This window comes from Pezoporus wallicus, unplaced genomic scaffold (genome assembly GCF_028554395.1).
Source record: "Pezoporus wallicus isolate ANWC-B61680 ecotype Strahan unplaced genomic scaffold, APGP_CSIRO_Pwel_v1 contig_8783, whole genome shotgun sequence".
Taxonomy (NCBI): domain Eukaryota; kingdom Metazoa; phylum Chordata; class Aves; order Psittaciformes; family Psittacidae; genus Pezoporus; species Pezoporus wallicus.
The window spans coordinates 252,322-268,298 of NW_026638848.1; the positions used below are offsets into that span (position 1 = coordinate 252,322).

At 66.3% G+C, this 15,977-nt stretch overlaps 3 protein-coding genes across 5 annotated transcripts; 2 read left to right on the forward strand and 1 right to left on the reverse strand.

Annotated features, from left to right (window-relative positions):
- Positions 1-1,846: 1,846 nt before the first annotated feature.
- On the reverse strand, positions 1,847-3,966 carry TIMM10B (translocase of inner mitochondrial membrane 10B). The gene is made up of 4 exons (XM_057412665.1): positions 3,824-3,966; positions 2,764-2,859; positions 2,205-2,387; positions 1,847-2,076 (listed from the first exon to the last, which is right to left on the reverse strand). Exons 1-3 carry the CDS (start codon positions 3,863-3,865, stop codon positions 2,208-2,210), a joined length of 318 nt encoding a protein of 105 aa, XP_057268648.1. The 5' UTR covers positions 3,866-3,966; the 3' UTR covers positions 1,847-2,076; positions 2,205-2,207.
- ARFIP2 (ADP ribosylation factor interacting protein 2) lies at positions 3,902-9,629 on the forward strand. Of its 3 annotated transcripts, XM_057412662.1 has the most exons (9): positions 3,902-3,991; positions 5,165-5,272; positions 5,361-5,469; positions 6,601-6,696; positions 7,066-7,181; positions 7,945-8,166; positions 8,467-8,624; positions 8,705-8,879; positions 9,399-9,629. In XM_057412662.1, the coding sequence occupies exons 2-9, from the start codon at positions 5,174-5,176 to the stop codon at positions 9,552-9,554; spliced, it is 1,131 nt and encodes a 376-aa protein (XP_057268645.1). In that variant the 5' UTR covers positions 3,902-3,991; positions 5,165-5,173; the 3' UTR covers positions 9,555-9,629. The 3 variants fall into 3 exon arrangements, with proteins under 3 accessions (XP_057268645.1, XP_057268646.1, XP_057268647.1); XM_057412663.1 differs by lacking the exon at positions 6,601-6,696; XM_057412664.1 differs by lacking the exons at positions 3,902-3,991; positions 5,165-5,272 and having other exon boundaries at positions 5,363-5,469; positions 6,615-6,696.
- Positions 9,630-12,972: 3,343 nt separating this feature from the next.
- Positions 12,973-15,947, forward strand: LOC130600952 (FH2 domain-containing protein 1-like). Its single transcript, XM_057412658.1, has 9 exons — positions 12,973-13,218; positions 13,296-13,357; positions 13,432-13,534; positions 13,618-13,703; positions 14,047-14,147; positions 14,227-14,297; positions 14,365-14,472; positions 15,197-15,267; positions 15,344-15,947. Exons 1-9 carry the CDS (start codon positions 12,973-12,975, stop codon positions 15,945-15,947), a joined length of 1,452 nt encoding a protein of 483 aa, XP_057268641.1.
- Positions 15,948-15,977: the final 30 nt, after the last annotated feature.

The following is a 15,977-nucleotide window of genomic DNA, read 5'->3' on the forward strand; positions in this document are numbered from 1 at the left end:
GAAGGGCTGAGGGACCTGGGGGGCTCAGTCTGGAGAAGGCTCAGGGGGAAACTGATCGCTGCCTACAAGTGCCTGACAGGAGGATGGAGCCAGGAGGGGCTGGGCTCTGCTCCCAAGGAACAAGGGAGGGGACAAGAGGAAACGGCCTCAAGCTGCACCAGGGCAGGTTTAGATGGAGCTGAGGAACAATTCCTGCCCCAAAGGGTGCTCAGGCATTGGAACAGGCTGCCCAGGGCAGGGCTGCAGGCACCGGCCCTGCAAGGGTTCACACCCCATGGAGATGAGGCCTCAGTGCCATGGGTCAGTGGTGGCCTTGGCAGTGCTGGGGAGCGGTTGCACTGGATAACCTTGAAGCTCTTTCCCACCCGCTGGTTCTATGGCTACACAGAGAATCAGTGGGGAGCCTCCCAGTGCCCCAAGAGGAACATTGGCTCCTGCACACACCAATGGACCATGAACCAGCACCTGATGGAAAAGTGCCTGCTAGCACCGGTAGCACCAGGAGCAGCAGCTTCCCTTGAAATCATAGATCATGGAATGGTTTGGGTTGGAAAGGAACTTAAAGCTCCTCCAGTCCCAGCCCCTTACCATGGGCAGGGACCCCTTCCAATGGAGCAGCTTGCTCCAAGCCCCTGTGTCCAACCTGGCCTTGAACGCTGCCAGGGATGGGGCAGCCACAGCTTCTCTGGGCACCCTGTGCCAGCGCCTCAGCACCCTCACAGGAAAGAATTTCCTCCTTATCTCCAACCTGAACTTCCCCTGTTTCAGTTTGAACCCATCACCCCTTGTCCTGTCACTACAGTCCCTAATGAAGAGTCCCTCCCCAGCATCCCTATAGGCCCCCTTCAGATACTGGAAGGCTGCTCTGAGGTTTCCACACAGCTTCTCTTCTCCAGGCTGAACAGCCCCAACTTTCTCAGCCTGTCTCCAAATGGGAGGTTCTCCAGTCCCTGATCATCCTCGTGGCTTCCTCTGGACTTGTTCCAACAGTTCCATGTCCTTTTTATGTTGAGGACACCAGAACTGCACACAATGCTCCAGGTGAGGTCCCACAAGAGCAGAGCAGAGGGGCAGGATCACCTCCTTTGACCTGCTGGTCATGCTCCTTTGGATGCAGCCCAGGATACGGTTGCTTATCTGGGCTGCAAGCGCACACTGAAGTCAGCTCATGTTCATTTTCTCATCAACCAACACCCCCAAGTCCTTCTCCGCAGGGCTGCTCTGAATCTCTTCTCTGCCCAACCTGTAGCTGTGCCTGGGATTGCTCCGACCCAGGTGTAGGACCTTGCACTTGGCACGGTTAAACTACATGAGGTTGGCATCAGCCCACCTCTCAAGTGTGTCCAGGTCCCTCTGGATGGCATTCCTTCCCTCCAGTGTATCAACCGAACCACACAGCTTGGTGTCATCGGCAAAGACATTGAACGACTTTGGGTCCAACACCAATTCCTGAGGGACACCACTTCCCTTCCCTTCCCTCCCCTCCTGCTCCCAGGGCACACAGGGCTCCTGAAGCCCCTCAATCCCACCGCTGGTGGCTGTACCCCGAGGCAGCGCCAGCTCCAGGACCCACAGCACAGGGACTCCTCCTGCAGCACCCCCAGCAGAGCCCCCCTGGGGCTGCAGTGGGACAGAGCTGGGTGCTGACAGGCCAGGCCAGGCTGTTCAGCAGCTGCAGCGCCCGTGACACCGGGGGTGGCTGCACCCAGGGACCGTCCCCTACCGCCGGCTCCCTACGGGCTGCTCCTGTGCTGGGGCTGGAGCAGAGCTGGGAAGCAGGGCCAGGAAGCAGCAGCGGGGCCGGGAAGCAGCAGCGGGGCCCTGTTGACACATCAGCAGCAGGACATTGGGGATGAGACTCTTTATTAGCACGAGGAAAACACTCCTGAGAATCCAAGGCCTGGGGCTGGAGCCAGAGCCCAGCGCGGAGCCACCAGCACCAAGTCTGGGTGGGAATCCCCCACTGGAGGCACCGGCGCTGCCGTCCCCTTCCCGCTGCCACTGGACACTCCTGGCAGCTGCTGAGAGATTCCTGATCCCGATGGAGGCTCCTGATAATGATGGAGGCTCCCAATCCTGATGGAGGCTGCAGACCCGCATGGCCAGGTCCGGAGCAGCATGAGCTCCGGCTCAGTGTGGGCAGGCTCAGCCCAGTGCCAGGCCTGGATCCATCCCGGTGCTGGATCCATCCTGGGGCCACCCACCTGCTACGTGCCCGTTCTGGGAGCCGCTGGGGGGTCGGGGGGGGCTGCAGGAAGTGCCGGGTCTTGGGATGCTGAATCGGCCGCGCGGCGCTGCAGGATGCCCGGCATCAGCGCCACGTAGGAGCGCATGAGGCGGTGGTTGGAGTGCACCAGCTTGGAGGCACAGCTGTCGAGGCAGGATTCCTGCAGGATGGTGACCCGAGAACAGCAAGTTGAGGAACAAGAGGGGAACCAGAACCAGGGGATCCGGGAATCAAGAACCAAGGGATCAGGGATGGAGGAACAGGGGACCAGGGCATCCAGGACCGGGGTATCCAGCATCAAGGACCAAGGGCTCAGGACCAGGGGACCATGGGAACGAGGATCAGGGAATGAAGGATCGGGGACCTGGGACCAGAGGATGAAGACAGAGTGAATGAAGGAGCAGGGGAACACGGATCAGGAGCAGCCTCGAGGACCGGGGTAAAGGAATGAGGGGACGGGGAACGAGGGGATCCGGGACGCAGGACCGGGAACAGGGCCCGGGCACCGCGCCCGGGGATCCCGGATCCCGCCGCACCTCGCGCCCGGTGAGCAGCCGGTAGTTGAGGTTACAGACACAGCGCCGGAAGCAGAGCTCAGTCATGCGGTTGTACACCAGCAGGAAGTCCCGCAGCTGCAACAACCGGCCCCGGCACGGAGACATCACCCACCGCGGCACCGGGACATCACCACCCCTCCGGTACCGGCACCGGGACATCACCACCCCTCCGGTACCGGCACATCACCACTCCCCCCGGTAAGGCACCGGGACATCACCACCCCCCCCCCGGTAAGGCACCGGGACATCACCACCCCCCCGGTAAGGCACCGGGACATCACCATCACCACCCCACTCCCCCCGGTAAGGCACCGGGACATCACCCCCCCCCCGGTAAGGCACCGGGACATCACCACCCCTCCGGTACCGGCACCGGGACATCACCACGCCCCCCGGTAAGGCACCGGGACATCACCACCCCCCCCCGGTAAGGCACCGGGACATCACCACCCCTCCGGTACCGGCACCGGGACATCACCACTCCCCCCGGTAAGGCACCGGGACATCACCACCCCCCCCGGTACCGGCAACGGGACATCACCACCCCCCCCGGTACCGGCAATGGGACATCACCACCCCCCCCGGTAAGGCACCGGGACATCACCACCCCCCCGGTAAGGCACCGGGACATCACCACCCCCCCGGTAAGGCACCGGGACATCACCACCCCTCCGGTAAGGCACCGGGACATCACCACCCCTCCGGTAAGGCACCGGGACATCACCACCCCCCCGATAAGGCACCGGGACATCACCACCCCTCCGGTAAGGCACCGGGACATCACCACCCCCCCGATAAGGCACCGGGACATCACCACCCCTCCGGTAAGGCACCGGGACATCACCACCCCCCCGGTAAGGCACCGGGACATCACCACCCCTCCGGTAAGGCACCGGGACATCACCACCCCCCCGGTAAGGCACCGGGACATCACCACCCCTCCGGTAAAGCACCGGGACATCACCACCCCCCCGGTAAAGCACCGGGACATCACCCCTGCGGCCCCGCACCACCCCCAGCACCCCGCTGCCCCCCTCACGCTGCGCAGCTGCTGCCGCTGCTCCTCCGCCACCGCCTCCATGGCCCGCTCCCAGCCCCGCTTCCGCCCGGCGTCACCTCCGGCCCGGCTCCCGGCGGCCTCCGCCGCCCGTGACGCAACGTCCGGCGTGTCCCGGCGAGCGGAGCGGCGGCGGCCGCGGCCGAGAAGGTGGGGGGGGAACCGGGCACGGGGGCAGGAGGGGCACGGGCGGGGCACGGGCACCGGTACCGCAGCCCGGCGCCGCAGCGGTGCCTGCGGGGGGGAAGCACCGGGCCCCGCTTCCATCCGGGGCAGGAACGGGCCGGTGGGGATCCGGCCGCGGAGCGCGGCCTGAGCAGGGCGGTGCGGCGGGGCCGGCAGCGGGGGGCACCTGCAGCGCAGAGCGATGGGGCCGGCAGCGGGGGGGCACCGGCGGCTGCCTCGGAGCGATGGGGCCGCCCCGCGGTGTCCCTCGGCCGTGCCCCCGGCCCAGCGGGTACCGGAGCGGGCGGGGCGGCCCTGCGGGAGCTCTGGAATGCGGCCGGACCGGTCCGGGCACTGCGCGGCCCCGCTGCCCCCCCGGAGCCCGGCTGCGGACGTGGCTCTGGGCTTAGATCCGCCGGGCCCGGCGCCAGCCCTGACCCGGGACAGCTCCATCGCCGGCGGCAGCGCGGGGCGGGGGGAGCCCGGACTTGGAGCGCTCCGGGAGGGGCGGCTCCGGAGGCTGCAGCCGGGACCCCGGGTCCTGGAGGTGCTGGAGCGAGGCCAGAGGAGGGCACGGAGCTGCTGCGAGGGCTGGAGCAGCTCTGCTCTGGAGCCAGGCTGAGAGAGCTGGGCTGGGGCAGCCTGGAGGAGAGAAGGCTCCTGAAGGGGAGACCTGAGAGCAGCTCCAGTGCCTGAAGGGGCTGCAGGAAAGGTGGAGAGGGGCTTGGGACAAGGGATGTAGGGACAGGACAAGGGGAATGGCTTTAACCTGCCCGAGGGGAGACTGAGCTGAGCTCTTAGGCAGAAGCTCTTCCCTGGGAGGGTGCTGAGGCGCTGGCACAGGGTGCCCAGAGAAGCTGTGGCTGCCCCATCCCTGTCAGTGCTCAAGGCCAGGTTGGACACAGGGGCTTGGAGCAAGCTGCTCCAATGTGAGATGTCCCTGGCAGGGGTTGGAGCTGGAGGAGCTTTAAGGTCCCTTCAACTCAAACCAGGCTGTGGCTCTATCCCAAGGGACTGCAGTGCTGGGCATTGGCTGCAGAAGCCCCTGTGGGGGCTCCTTGGTGCACCAGGAGCTGCCCTGGTGGGTCCTGCCCTGCACCATGGGGAGGTTGCCTCCATCTGGACCTGCTCCTAATCTCCATCTTTGTGTCCCTGCAGGCCCTAAGAATGTCAGACGGGATCATGAGCAAAGCGGCCACCATGGAAATCCCCATCAGCAGCAACGGGGACACGGGCAGCCTGCCCGAGGACGACGGCCTGGAGCAGGTTCAGGGCTGAGATGTGCTGGGCTTGCTGGGATTGCTGGATCCCCCGTGTGTTCTGTGCTCTCCCTCACCTCCTGCCTTTGCTCCAGGACCTGCAGCAGGTGATGGTGTCAGGGCCCAACCTCAATGAGACCAGCATCGTGTCGGGCGGCTACGGGGGCACAGCCGAGGGCATCATCCCCACCAGCACCATGAAAGGTACCGAGGGGCCGGGGCTGCTGCCAGGGAGGGTGGGAAGGAGAGGTCCCATCACAGGAAGATGGGCTCGGCAGCGTGTCCCACCGCGTGGTTCTGCCTCTGTACAACCTCTCCATGCCGGGATGGCGGCTCCTGCTCCTTACTCCCTGCCGGGTCTTTGTTCTGCTGCCGGCCAGGAGCACCCTGGGCTGCAGCTGGTGGTGCTGTGGCTGGGTCCTCAGATCCTTCCTTCTGTGTTGTGGAAGGGTCGGGTGTATCCTCTCCATCCCTGGGTGGATGAGGGGCTCTGGAGCTGCACTGGTGACTGTGATGGGACCAGAAAACTGTGATTGGCTTCTCCATGGCTCCGAGGCTCATTCTCTCCACTCTCCGCTTATTCCCTCTTCTCTTTGCTCAGGATTGGTTGTGGGTGCTCCGCAGCGAGGCTGCAGGTGTCCTGCCTGCAAGACACAGAGGCAGGAAGTTCAGGTTAAATGTAAGGAGGAAGCTCTTCCCTGTGAGGGTGCTGAGGCGCTGGCACAGGGTGCCCAGAGAAGCTGTGGCTGCCCCATCCCTGGCAGTGCTCAAGGCCAGGTTGGACACAGGGGCTTGGAGCAAGCTGCTCCAGTGGAAGGTGTCCCTGCCCGTGGCAGGGGTTGGAACTGGAGGAGCTTTGAGGTCTCTTCCAACCCAAACCAGGCTGGGATGTGATGAGATGTGCAGGCAGATGTGCCACAGCTCTGATGCTTTGCAGACCCTGCACCATAGGTGCAGTGCCAGGTGCTGCTGTGGCTCAGTGAGTCTGTGGTGCTGCCGGGCTGTGCCATGGTCCCTGTGTGCCCTGGTCACCATCCCCATGGTCACTGTCCCTGTGTCACCGTGTGTCGTGGTCACTGTCCCTGTGTCTCCATCACTCCCGGCCCATCTGGTGCTCGGCTCACTGGGTGCAGTGACACTGCCTGGGACTCAGTGCAGCCTGCAGCCATGTCCGAGTTCACGTCACACTCATTGCTTCTGTTGCTCTCCCTGCTGCTGCCCTGTCCCCCACCCTGCCCGCCCCTGTCCCTGCTCTGTGCCCATCCCTGCCCTCTCCCCCTCCCTGCCCATCCCCACACCGTGCTGTGCTCCCGCCTGCTGGCCACTCCGTTCCAGGCTGTCTTGTCCAGCCTCACGCAGCCCGAGGAGCATCCAGCGTGTGCCCCAGCGCGGCCGCTGCCCGCAGGATGGCCGACCCCGACCAGGCTGCAGGTACCGCGGCCGGGCGCTGCCGGGCAGTCCTGGGTGATGGTGCTGCTGTGGCTCCGGGTCCTGGTGCCGGGGCTGAGGCTGCTGCTGTGGCGACGAGGTGCGACCTGGGCAGGGAGGAGCCCATGTGAGGCCTTCCCGTTCTGCCCCAGTGAGGATGAGGATGGGCAGGATGATGCTCGGGGGAGCACCGGGACCAGGGGGGCTGGAGCAGAGGCTGTTCCCTGCATGAAACCTCGTGACAGGGCTCAGAGGAGCAGGTCCCGTGCTTGGTCATGATGGGAGCGGGGCTGGAGCGGGCAGGGGGTGCTGCTGCCCCACGAGGACTCTGCTTCTGGAGACCCAGTGCATGCGGAGTTGTCTCTGTCGCAGGCTCAGGGCTGCACCAGGCGCATCCCAGCCCTGCGGGTGGAGGGGAGGAGATCGTGCGCGGCATCGCTGTGGAGAAGTTTGACATTGTCAAGAAGTGGGGGATCAACACGTACAAGGTGAGGGCTCTGGAAAGACGTGGCCAGGGTAGGCTGGGATGTAGCCAAAGGGATGAGGCTCCACAGGCAAAGTGCTGGTCCTGCACTTTGGACCACAGCCACCCCATACAATGCTCCAGGCGTGCGGAAGAGTGGGTGGAAACTGCTCAGGGAAAGGACCTGGGGGTGCTGATTGATGGAGCTGAACATGAGCAGCTTGTGCCCAGGCAGCCAGGAAGCCCCCAGCATCCTGGCCTGGATCAGCACCAGTGCGGCAGCAGGGCCAGAGAAAGGCACTGGAGCTGGTGCAGGGCCTGGAGCCCAAGTGTGATGGGGAAGGGCTGAGGGACCTGGGGGGTTCAGTGTGGAGAAGGCTCAGGGGGGACCTGATCGCTCCCTACAAGTGCCTGACAGGAGGATGGAGCCAGGAGGGGCTGGGCTCTGCTCCCAAGGAACAAGGGAGGGGACAAGAGGAAACGGCCTCAAGCTGCCCCAGGGCAGGTTTAGATGGAGCTGAGGAACAATTCCTGCCCCAGAGGGTGCTCAGGCATTGGAACAGGCTGCCCAGGGCAGGGCTGCAGGCACCGGCCCTGCAAGGTTTCACACCCCATGGAGACGAGGCCCCAGTGCCATGGGGCAGTGGTGGCCTTGGCAGTGCTGGGGAGCGGTTGCACTGGATGATGTTGAAGCTCTTTCCCAGCCTGGTTGATTCCATACCTCCAGGGGTGCAGGAGGTTGCACTGGGGCAGGACTTCGCCCCCGTCCAACCTTGCTCCTCCTGCAGTGCACGAAGCAGCTCATCTCGGAGCGGTTCGGCCGCGGCTCCCGCACGGTGGACCTGGAGCTGGAGACGCAGATCGAGCTGCTGCGGGAGACCAAGCGCAAGTACGAGAGCGTTCTGCAGCTGGCGCGGGCCCTCACTTCCCACTTCTACAGCCTGGTGCAGACGCAGCACGCGCTGGGGGACGCCTTCGCCGACCTCAGCCAGAAGTCACCAGAGCTCCAGGTACCTGACCAGACCTCAGCCACGTTCCCTGCTCTGCATCCCCTGCGCTGCCTCCATTCCCCTGCGCTGCATCCCTTGAGCCGCATCCCCCTGCACCACATCTGCTGTGCTCTCCACTGCGCTGAGTCCCCGTGAGCTGCGGGTCCCCATGAGCTGCAGGTCCCATGGAGCACCCTGGGTGCATGAGGACGTGGAGGACAGTGGTGTTATCCATGAGCTGTGCTCGGTTATCCATGAGCTGATTCTGGGCTCTCAGATCCTGGTTCGTGCCATCCCGGCCCCATGTATCCTGTCCTGCAGGAGGAGTTTGGGTATAATGCGGAGACACAGAAGCTGCTCTGCAAGAACGGGGAGACGCTGCTGGGTGCCGTCAACTTCTTCGTCTCCAGCATCAACACACTGGTCAACAAGACCATGGAGGACACGCTCATGACGGTCAAGCAGTATGAGACAGCCAGGTAGGACGTAGCCACAGTGCTGTGAGGTGCCGTGGGGCAGCTGAGGGTCACAGCATGCCTCTGAGCCTCCCTCCGTGCAGGCTGGAGTACGACGCGTACCGCACGGACCTGGAGGAGCTGAGCATGGGCCCGCGGGATGCCGGCACCTTGAGCCGCCTGGACGCAGCCCAGAGCCACTTCCAGAGCCACAAGGACAAGTACGAGAAGCTGCGGGCGGACGTGGCCATCAAGCTCAAGTTCCTGGAGGAGAACAAGGTGGGGGCCTCACCACGGCTTCGGGGGGGCCTTTGGGGGTCTGTTTTTTCTGGGCCACTTTTGGTGGAATTTTTTTTGGAGGCTGTGTTTTGGGGCCGCATTTGGGAGTCACCTTTTGGGGCTGCCTTTGAAGGGGTCTTTGGTTGGGGCTGCCGTTTGCTGCTGCCTTTTGGGAGATGGCTCTTGGGGGGCTGCCTGCTGGGGGATGGCTTTTTGAGGGTCTCCTTTTGGTAGCTGCCTTTTGGGGACAGTTTTGGGGGTCTTCTTTTAGGTTCTGTGCTTTGGAGCTGCCATTCGGGGGCTCCTTTTAGGGTCAGCTTTTTGGGGCTCCTTCTGGAATTGCCATTTGGGGGCCTTTTTGGGGCACTTCTGTTTGGGTGCAGCCACTGGGGTTCCGCCCTTTTGAGGCTTCCTCTTTTTGAGTGGCTGTTTTGGGGGGGTCACCCTTTGGGAGCTGCGCTCTCGGGTGCCACTGGCGGGTGCCTGCAGTGACCGCGGTCCCCCCCGGCGGTGCCGCAGGTGAAGGTGATGCACAAGCAGCTCCTGCTCTTCCACAACGCCATCTCCGCCTACTTCGCGGGCAACCAGCAGCAGCTGGAGCAGACGCTCAGGCAGTTCAACATCAAGCTCAAGCCACCGGGCACCGAGAAGCCATCGTGGCTGGAGGAGCAGTGAGCATGGACACAGATCGGGATGGGGCCCCAGGAGCCGCTGTGCCCCCGGCCCAGGGACCCCCCCCCAGCCCAGGGACCCCCGCCACAGCCGGGACACCCCAAACCCCCACGGTCCCCCCTGCCCGGTGCAGGCGTGTCAGGGTCCAGGGAGTAGTGGTGCTGGGGGGGCTCCAGGATCACCCCTAGTTCCCCTGGGTGAGCCCTGTGGGACCCCAGGCCAGGCCCCTGCCCCCCCCCCAGCCTGTGGGGTGCCCCTGACCTCCCCCCAGGCACTGGTGGCTGCTCTGGGGGCACCCAGGCTCTGAAGGACCCACAGAAACATGCGTGTCCCCTTGTCACAGGACACACGCACACACCCCTCAGCAGAACACACTGACACGCATGTCCCCTCCCACAGGACATGCAGAAACACGTATGTCCCCTCCCCACAGAACACACACACACGCATGTCCCTTCTGCAGGACTCTGACGTGTGTGTGTCCCCCTTCCCATAGGACGCACAGGAACGCGCGTCCCTTCAGCAGGACACATAGAAACAAGCATGTCCCCTCTGCACGACACACAGACACGTCTCCTCTCACCACAGGACACACAGAAACACGTATGTCCCCTCCCTGCAGGACACACACACATGTGACACGCATGTTTCCCCCCACAGGACCACACACACATACAACACACACGTGTCCCCTCCCCGCAGGACACACACATGAGACACATGTCCCCCCCGCAGGACAGACACACACATGACACACACATGACACACATGTCCCCCCCGCAGGACATACACACATATGACACACACGTCCCCCCTGCAGGACATACACCCACACACACGTGTCCCCCCCCGCAGGACACAGGTAACTCGTGTCCCCTTGGCCCCGTGCTGGTGTCCCGGGGCGGCAGCGCCGGGGCCAGGCCGGGCACGTCGGGCCGGGCTCTCCCGGCTGCACTTGGGCACTTTCTCCCGTGAGCCCCGCTCGGGATTCCCGCTGATCCGCTCCGCCCCGGGCCCAGCCTGTGACATCCAGAATAAACGGTACCGAGCAGCGAGTGGGGCTGGACGGGAGCGGGGGGCTCCAGTGACGGCGTTCCAGGGACACGGGGTCCCAGGGTCGGGGATCCTGCACTGCCCCCGCCCGACCGCAGGGGCTGGAGCGCGGCACAAGGGCCCGTTGTTGGTCCTGGCTCCGGGCAGCCGGTGACCGGGGCTGCTCCGTCCTGACCTGGCCATGCCCGGCCCTGGACAACGGGGGCACCACTGAAGCTCTGTGAAGCGTTTCGCGCCGTCCCCGCAGGTGACACGAGTTGGGTGGGAGCATTGAGCTGCTGGAGGGGAGGAGGCACCGCAGAGGGTCTGGATCCATGGGATGAGACCAATGGGATGAGGTTCAACAGGCAAAGTGCCTGGTCTTGCATCTGGGACACAACCACCCTGTACAATGCTCCAGGCATGGGGAAGAGTGGCTGGAAACTGCTCATGGAAAAGGGCCTGGGGATACTGATTGATGGAGCTGAACATGAGCAGCTTGTGCCCAGGCAGCCAGGAAGCCCCCAGCATCCTGGCCTGGATCAGGGCCAGGGCAGGGATTGTGCCCCTGCACTGGGCACTGGTGAGGCCCCACCTTGAATCCTGAGTTCAGCTCTGGGCCCTTCACTGCAAGAGGGACATTGAGGTGCTGGAGCGGGGCCAGAGAAGGGCAGCGGAGCTGGTGCAGGGCCTGGAGCCCAAGTGTGGGGAAGGGCTGAGGGACCTGGGGGTTCAGATGGAGAAGAGAAGGCTCAGGGGGGACCTGATGGCTGCCTACAAGTGCCTGACAGGAGGATGGAGCCAGGAGGGGCTGGGCTCTGCTCCCAAGGAACAAGGGATGGGACAAGAGGAAACGGCCTCAAGCTGCCCCAGGGCAGGTTTAGATGGAGCTGAGGAACAATTCCTGCCCCAAAGGGTGCTCAGGCATTGGAACAGGCTGCCCAGGGCAGGGCTGCAGGCACCGGCCCTGCAAGGGTTCACACCCCATGTAGAATCAGAACGGTTTGGTTTGGAAAGGATTTTGAGGTCATCCAGCTCCAACCCCCAGGAAGAAAACGCAACCGCTTGTGCCGAGGGCGAGTTCTCAGCGGAGCGCAGCGAGGGAGCTGCCCCGCTCCTTGCGAAACCCCGGCCCAGAGGCAGGGCGCCTGCGGAGGATCGAGCGCCGGGCGCACCGCGGTCGTGCGGGGCGCGGCAGGGGAGAGGCGGCTCCGCACCCGCCCGCCCCTCCGGTCCCGAGCTCCGCGCCGGGACCACCGCGCCCCAGGCGGGCGGGCGGCTCTCTTGAGCCCAGCGAGGCGGCGGCGGCGCCGCGGTACCGCTGCGTGCGGGCCGGATTCTGGCTCGGAGGCGTTCAGCCGTCAGCCCGCAGGCTGCAGCCTCGGGCCAGGCGCGGCACCAGGGCTCTGACCCTGCGGCGCCTCTCGCACTGAGCCCGACTGCTATTGCAGCAACACATCAGTAGGGTAAAACTAACCTGTCTCACGACGGTCTAAACCCAGCTCACGTTCCCTGTTAGTGGGTGAACAACCCAACGCTTGGTGGATTCTGCTTCACAATGATAGGAAGAGCTGACATCGAAGGATCAAAAAGCGACGTCGCAATGAACGCTTGGCCGCCACAAGCCATTTTTCCCTGTGGTAACTTCTGACACCTCCCGCTTCAAACCCCAAAAGCCAGCAGGATCGTGAGGCCCCGCGTTCACGGTCTGTGATCGTGCTGAAAATCAAGACCGAGCTTTCGCCCCTCCGTAGTTGGTTTCCATCCTTCCCGAGCTAGCCTTTAAACCCCTGTGCTACGCTCTGGCAGCTGCACCGCCCCACTCAAACTCACCTGCTGCTGTCCCCGGAGCGAGATCCACCCTCGGGGCTCGCTCCCCCGCCTCACGGGATAAGAGTAGCCGAGGTCCTCGGTGCCATGGGTCAGGGGTGGCCTCGGCAGTGCTGGGGAGCGGTTGCACTGGATGATGTTGAAGCTGTTTCCCAGCGCAGCTGATCCGATGGTTCAGTTCCCGCACCCGTCAGGCTCCGGGGCTGGGTTAGGCTCCGGGTGGGTGTCAGGATTAAACCCATCCCAGGGCGCAGGGGGTGCCCTGCCTCGGGGGGGGGGTTGGTTCATTCCCACCGGCATTTGCCGCTCCAGTACCTGCTCCTGCAGCGCCGCTGGGACCGGCCTAGCCCGGCCGGGAGTGAGCGGCGGACACCGGGGTTCGGGGTGTCCTTTGTGGGGGGAGAACCTACAGCGGGGCCGGGACCAACCCCGAGCGGGCGAACGGGACGGGCTCAGCGCCCTCCGCCGTTACCCGCTGCCCGGGGCGGGGCCGGGGGAGGAGCGCCGCAGCCACAGGTGCCGCTGTCCCGTCCCGGCCATGGGCTCCCCGGTCCCGGCCATGGGCTCTCCGGTGCCGCCGCCCCCGCCGGTGCCGCCGCCGGTGCCGCCGCCCCCCCCAGCGCTGTCGCCGGGTGCGCGGCTGCGGGCGCTGCACTGGGAGCCGGTCCCCGCCTGGCGGGTGCGTGGCCGCCGCTCGGTCTGGGCCCCGCCGCCCGCGCCGCTCCCGCCGCTGGACTTGCCCCGGCTCCGGGCGCTGTTCCGGGAGCCCCGCGGGGTCGCCCCGGGGCAGCGCCCGGCGCCCGCGGTGAGACCCAAACCCTGCGCCCAGCGGGACCCCTCCCGCAGCCCCCCCTGACCCCCCCCCCCTTCCGCACCCCCCAGGCCGCGCTGCTGGAGCACAAGCGGAGCCTCGCCCTCGGCGTCTTCCTCAAGCAGCTCAAGCGGTGAGCGGGGACCCGGGACCCCCCCGCGCCCCCGGGTCCGGTCCGGGGGTCACCGGTGCCCAACGTGCCCCCAGCCCCGTCGAGCAGGTAGTGAGGGACATCGAGGAGGGCGTCGGGGCTCCCTATGGGGCAGAGAAGCTTCTGGAGCTGTCCCGGCTGCTGCCCAGCGCCGCGGAGGTGGGAGCCGGGGTACGCAGGGGTGCGCGGGGCGGGGGTTCCCGGTGCACCCCCCCCCCCCCGAGCCTCTTCCCCGCCCGCAGGTCGCCCGGCTGGGAGCGCACCTCGGTAGTCCCCGGCAGCTCCCCGAGCCCGAGCGCTTCATGGTGCTGCTGACCCGGGTGCCCAGGTCGGGGGGACACATGGACGGGGGGTGTCCCACACGGGTGGGGGCCACTGCTTTCGGAGGGGGCTGGTGCCACACATTGGGGTGGGGTCACACACTGGGGAGAGGGCCCTACACACCCGGGGGTTGCCATAAACTGGGGGGATGAGGGATGGGGGATGTCACTTTGGGGAGGATACACACTGGGGAGAGGGGGTCCCATTCATCAGGGGAGTCCCACACACTGGGGGGGGCTCCCATGAATTGGGGTGGTTTCCAATGCATTGGAGGGGTCCCACACATTAGCGGTTCCCATGAGCTGGGGGGGGTCCCACGCTCTGGGTGTTCGTTCCCCCATCCCCGCCAGCTACGCCCAGCGCCTGGAGCTGCTGGTGCTGCAGGAGGAGTTCTCCCCGCGGCTCCGCGCCCTCCGCGGCTCCATCCAGACCCTGGCGGCCGCCGGTGCCGGTGAGCGGCCCCGTGGGGTTTCGGGGCACGGGCTGCGCCCCCTCCCAGCTGCTCACTCCCCCCGGCTGCTGCCCCATAGAGCTGATGGAGTGTGAGGAGCTGCACCGCATCCTGCACCTCATCCTGAGCGCCGGCAACCACCTGAACGCGGTGAGCGCGGGCGCGGGCGCTGCTCCGGTGCTGCCGTGAGGGGCTGCGCTCACCTGTCTGCACCCAGGGGGGCTACGCCGGCAGCGCCGCCGGCTTCCGCCTCGCCTCGCTGCTCAAGCTCCCCGACACCAAGGGCAACGAGCCCGGCATGGACCTGCTGCACTTCGTGGCCATGGTGAGCACGTGGCAGCTGCGAGGAGCCCCCCATGGGCCCCTAGTGGGAGCCTGGTGGCTCTTGCCCATGTCCTGCTCAAGGTCGCTCCTGTGGGACGCGCTGCCCGGTGCAGGGGAGGATGTTGTTTATCCAGCAGCTGAGGTCCAGCACAGTTCTTCAATCTCTGCCCATGCGGAGATGCTGCTGAGCCTTCTGCAACAGTGCTGGGGTGTCCTTGCCAGTCACCATCACCCCAGCCCCTTGTGCCCCCTTCTCATGGAATCCCAGCCTGGTTTGGGATGCAGGAACCTTAAAGCCCCTCCAGCTCCAACCCCTGCCACAGGCAGGGACCCCTTCCACTAGAGCAGCTTGCTCCAAGTCCCTGTGTCCAACCTGGCCTTGAGCACTGCCAGGGATGGGGCAGCCACAGCTTCTCTGGGCACCCTGTGCCAGCGCCTCAGCACCCTCCCAGGGAAGAGCTTCTGCCTAAGAGCTCAGCTCAGTCTCCCCTGGGGCAGGTTAAAGCCATTCCCCTTGGCCTGGCCCCACAGGCCCTTGTCCAAAGCCCCTCTCCAGGTTTCCCGTAGCCCCCTTAGGCACTGGAGCTGCTCTCAGGTCCTTTGGGAGACCATCAGTGCCCCCCAAGCGTGTTCCTCTCTCTCCTCGTGTGCCTCGGTTCAGCTCACTCCGGCAGGGACGCGGCCGCGGGCTGTGGCCCCCGGTGACGCTGTGGCCTCCCCCGCAGGAAGCGGCCCGGATGGACCGGACCCTGCTGGACTTCCCGGACAAGCTGCGCCACGTGGGCCTGGCCTCGCGGTGAGGGGCGGCCCCGCTGCAGCGGCCCCGCGGGGCTGCGGCGCAGGCGGTGACCGGAGCCCTCCTCCCCCCGCAGCATCGACGCGGCCGAGGTGGAGCGGGAGCTGCGGCGGCTCGCGGGGCGGCTCGCGGGGGCGCGCGGGCTGAGCGCGGCGGCGCCGTTCCTGCGCGCGGCCGAGGAGGAGCTGCGCGCGGCCTGGCGCGCCCTGGAGCAGCAGCAGCGCGCGGCCGCCGCCACGCTCGACTTCTTCTGCGAGGAGGCGGCGGCGGGCGCGCTCCCGGCGCTCTGCTCCGTCCTGCACCGCTTCGCGCTCGCTCTGCGCGCGGCCGCGGGCGACAACGGCCGCCGGGAGCAGGCGCAGCGCCGGCGGCTGCAGCTGGAGCGCGGGAAGCGCCACTCCATCGCCGCCTGCTCCGCGCCCCCCGACACCGGCGCCCCGCGCCGCGCCCCGCTCACCCCGCAGCCCCCGCGCCGCGGCTCCGAGCCCGCCCCGCGCCAGCAGGACCCGCCCGTTCCCGCGCCGCTGCCCCCGGCCGGTGCTGCTGTTGGGGCGCTCCCGCTCGGCCCCAGCCCCGAGCCGCCCCCCTCGGCCCCGGCCGCCCCCCGCCAGGGCTGGGCCGTGCTGCGCCTCCTGCGGCGCCTGGCGGCGGGGCCGGGCCGCGGGGCCCCCCCGAGCTGAGCCCGCGCTGTTTCCCTGTCCCGTGTCCGT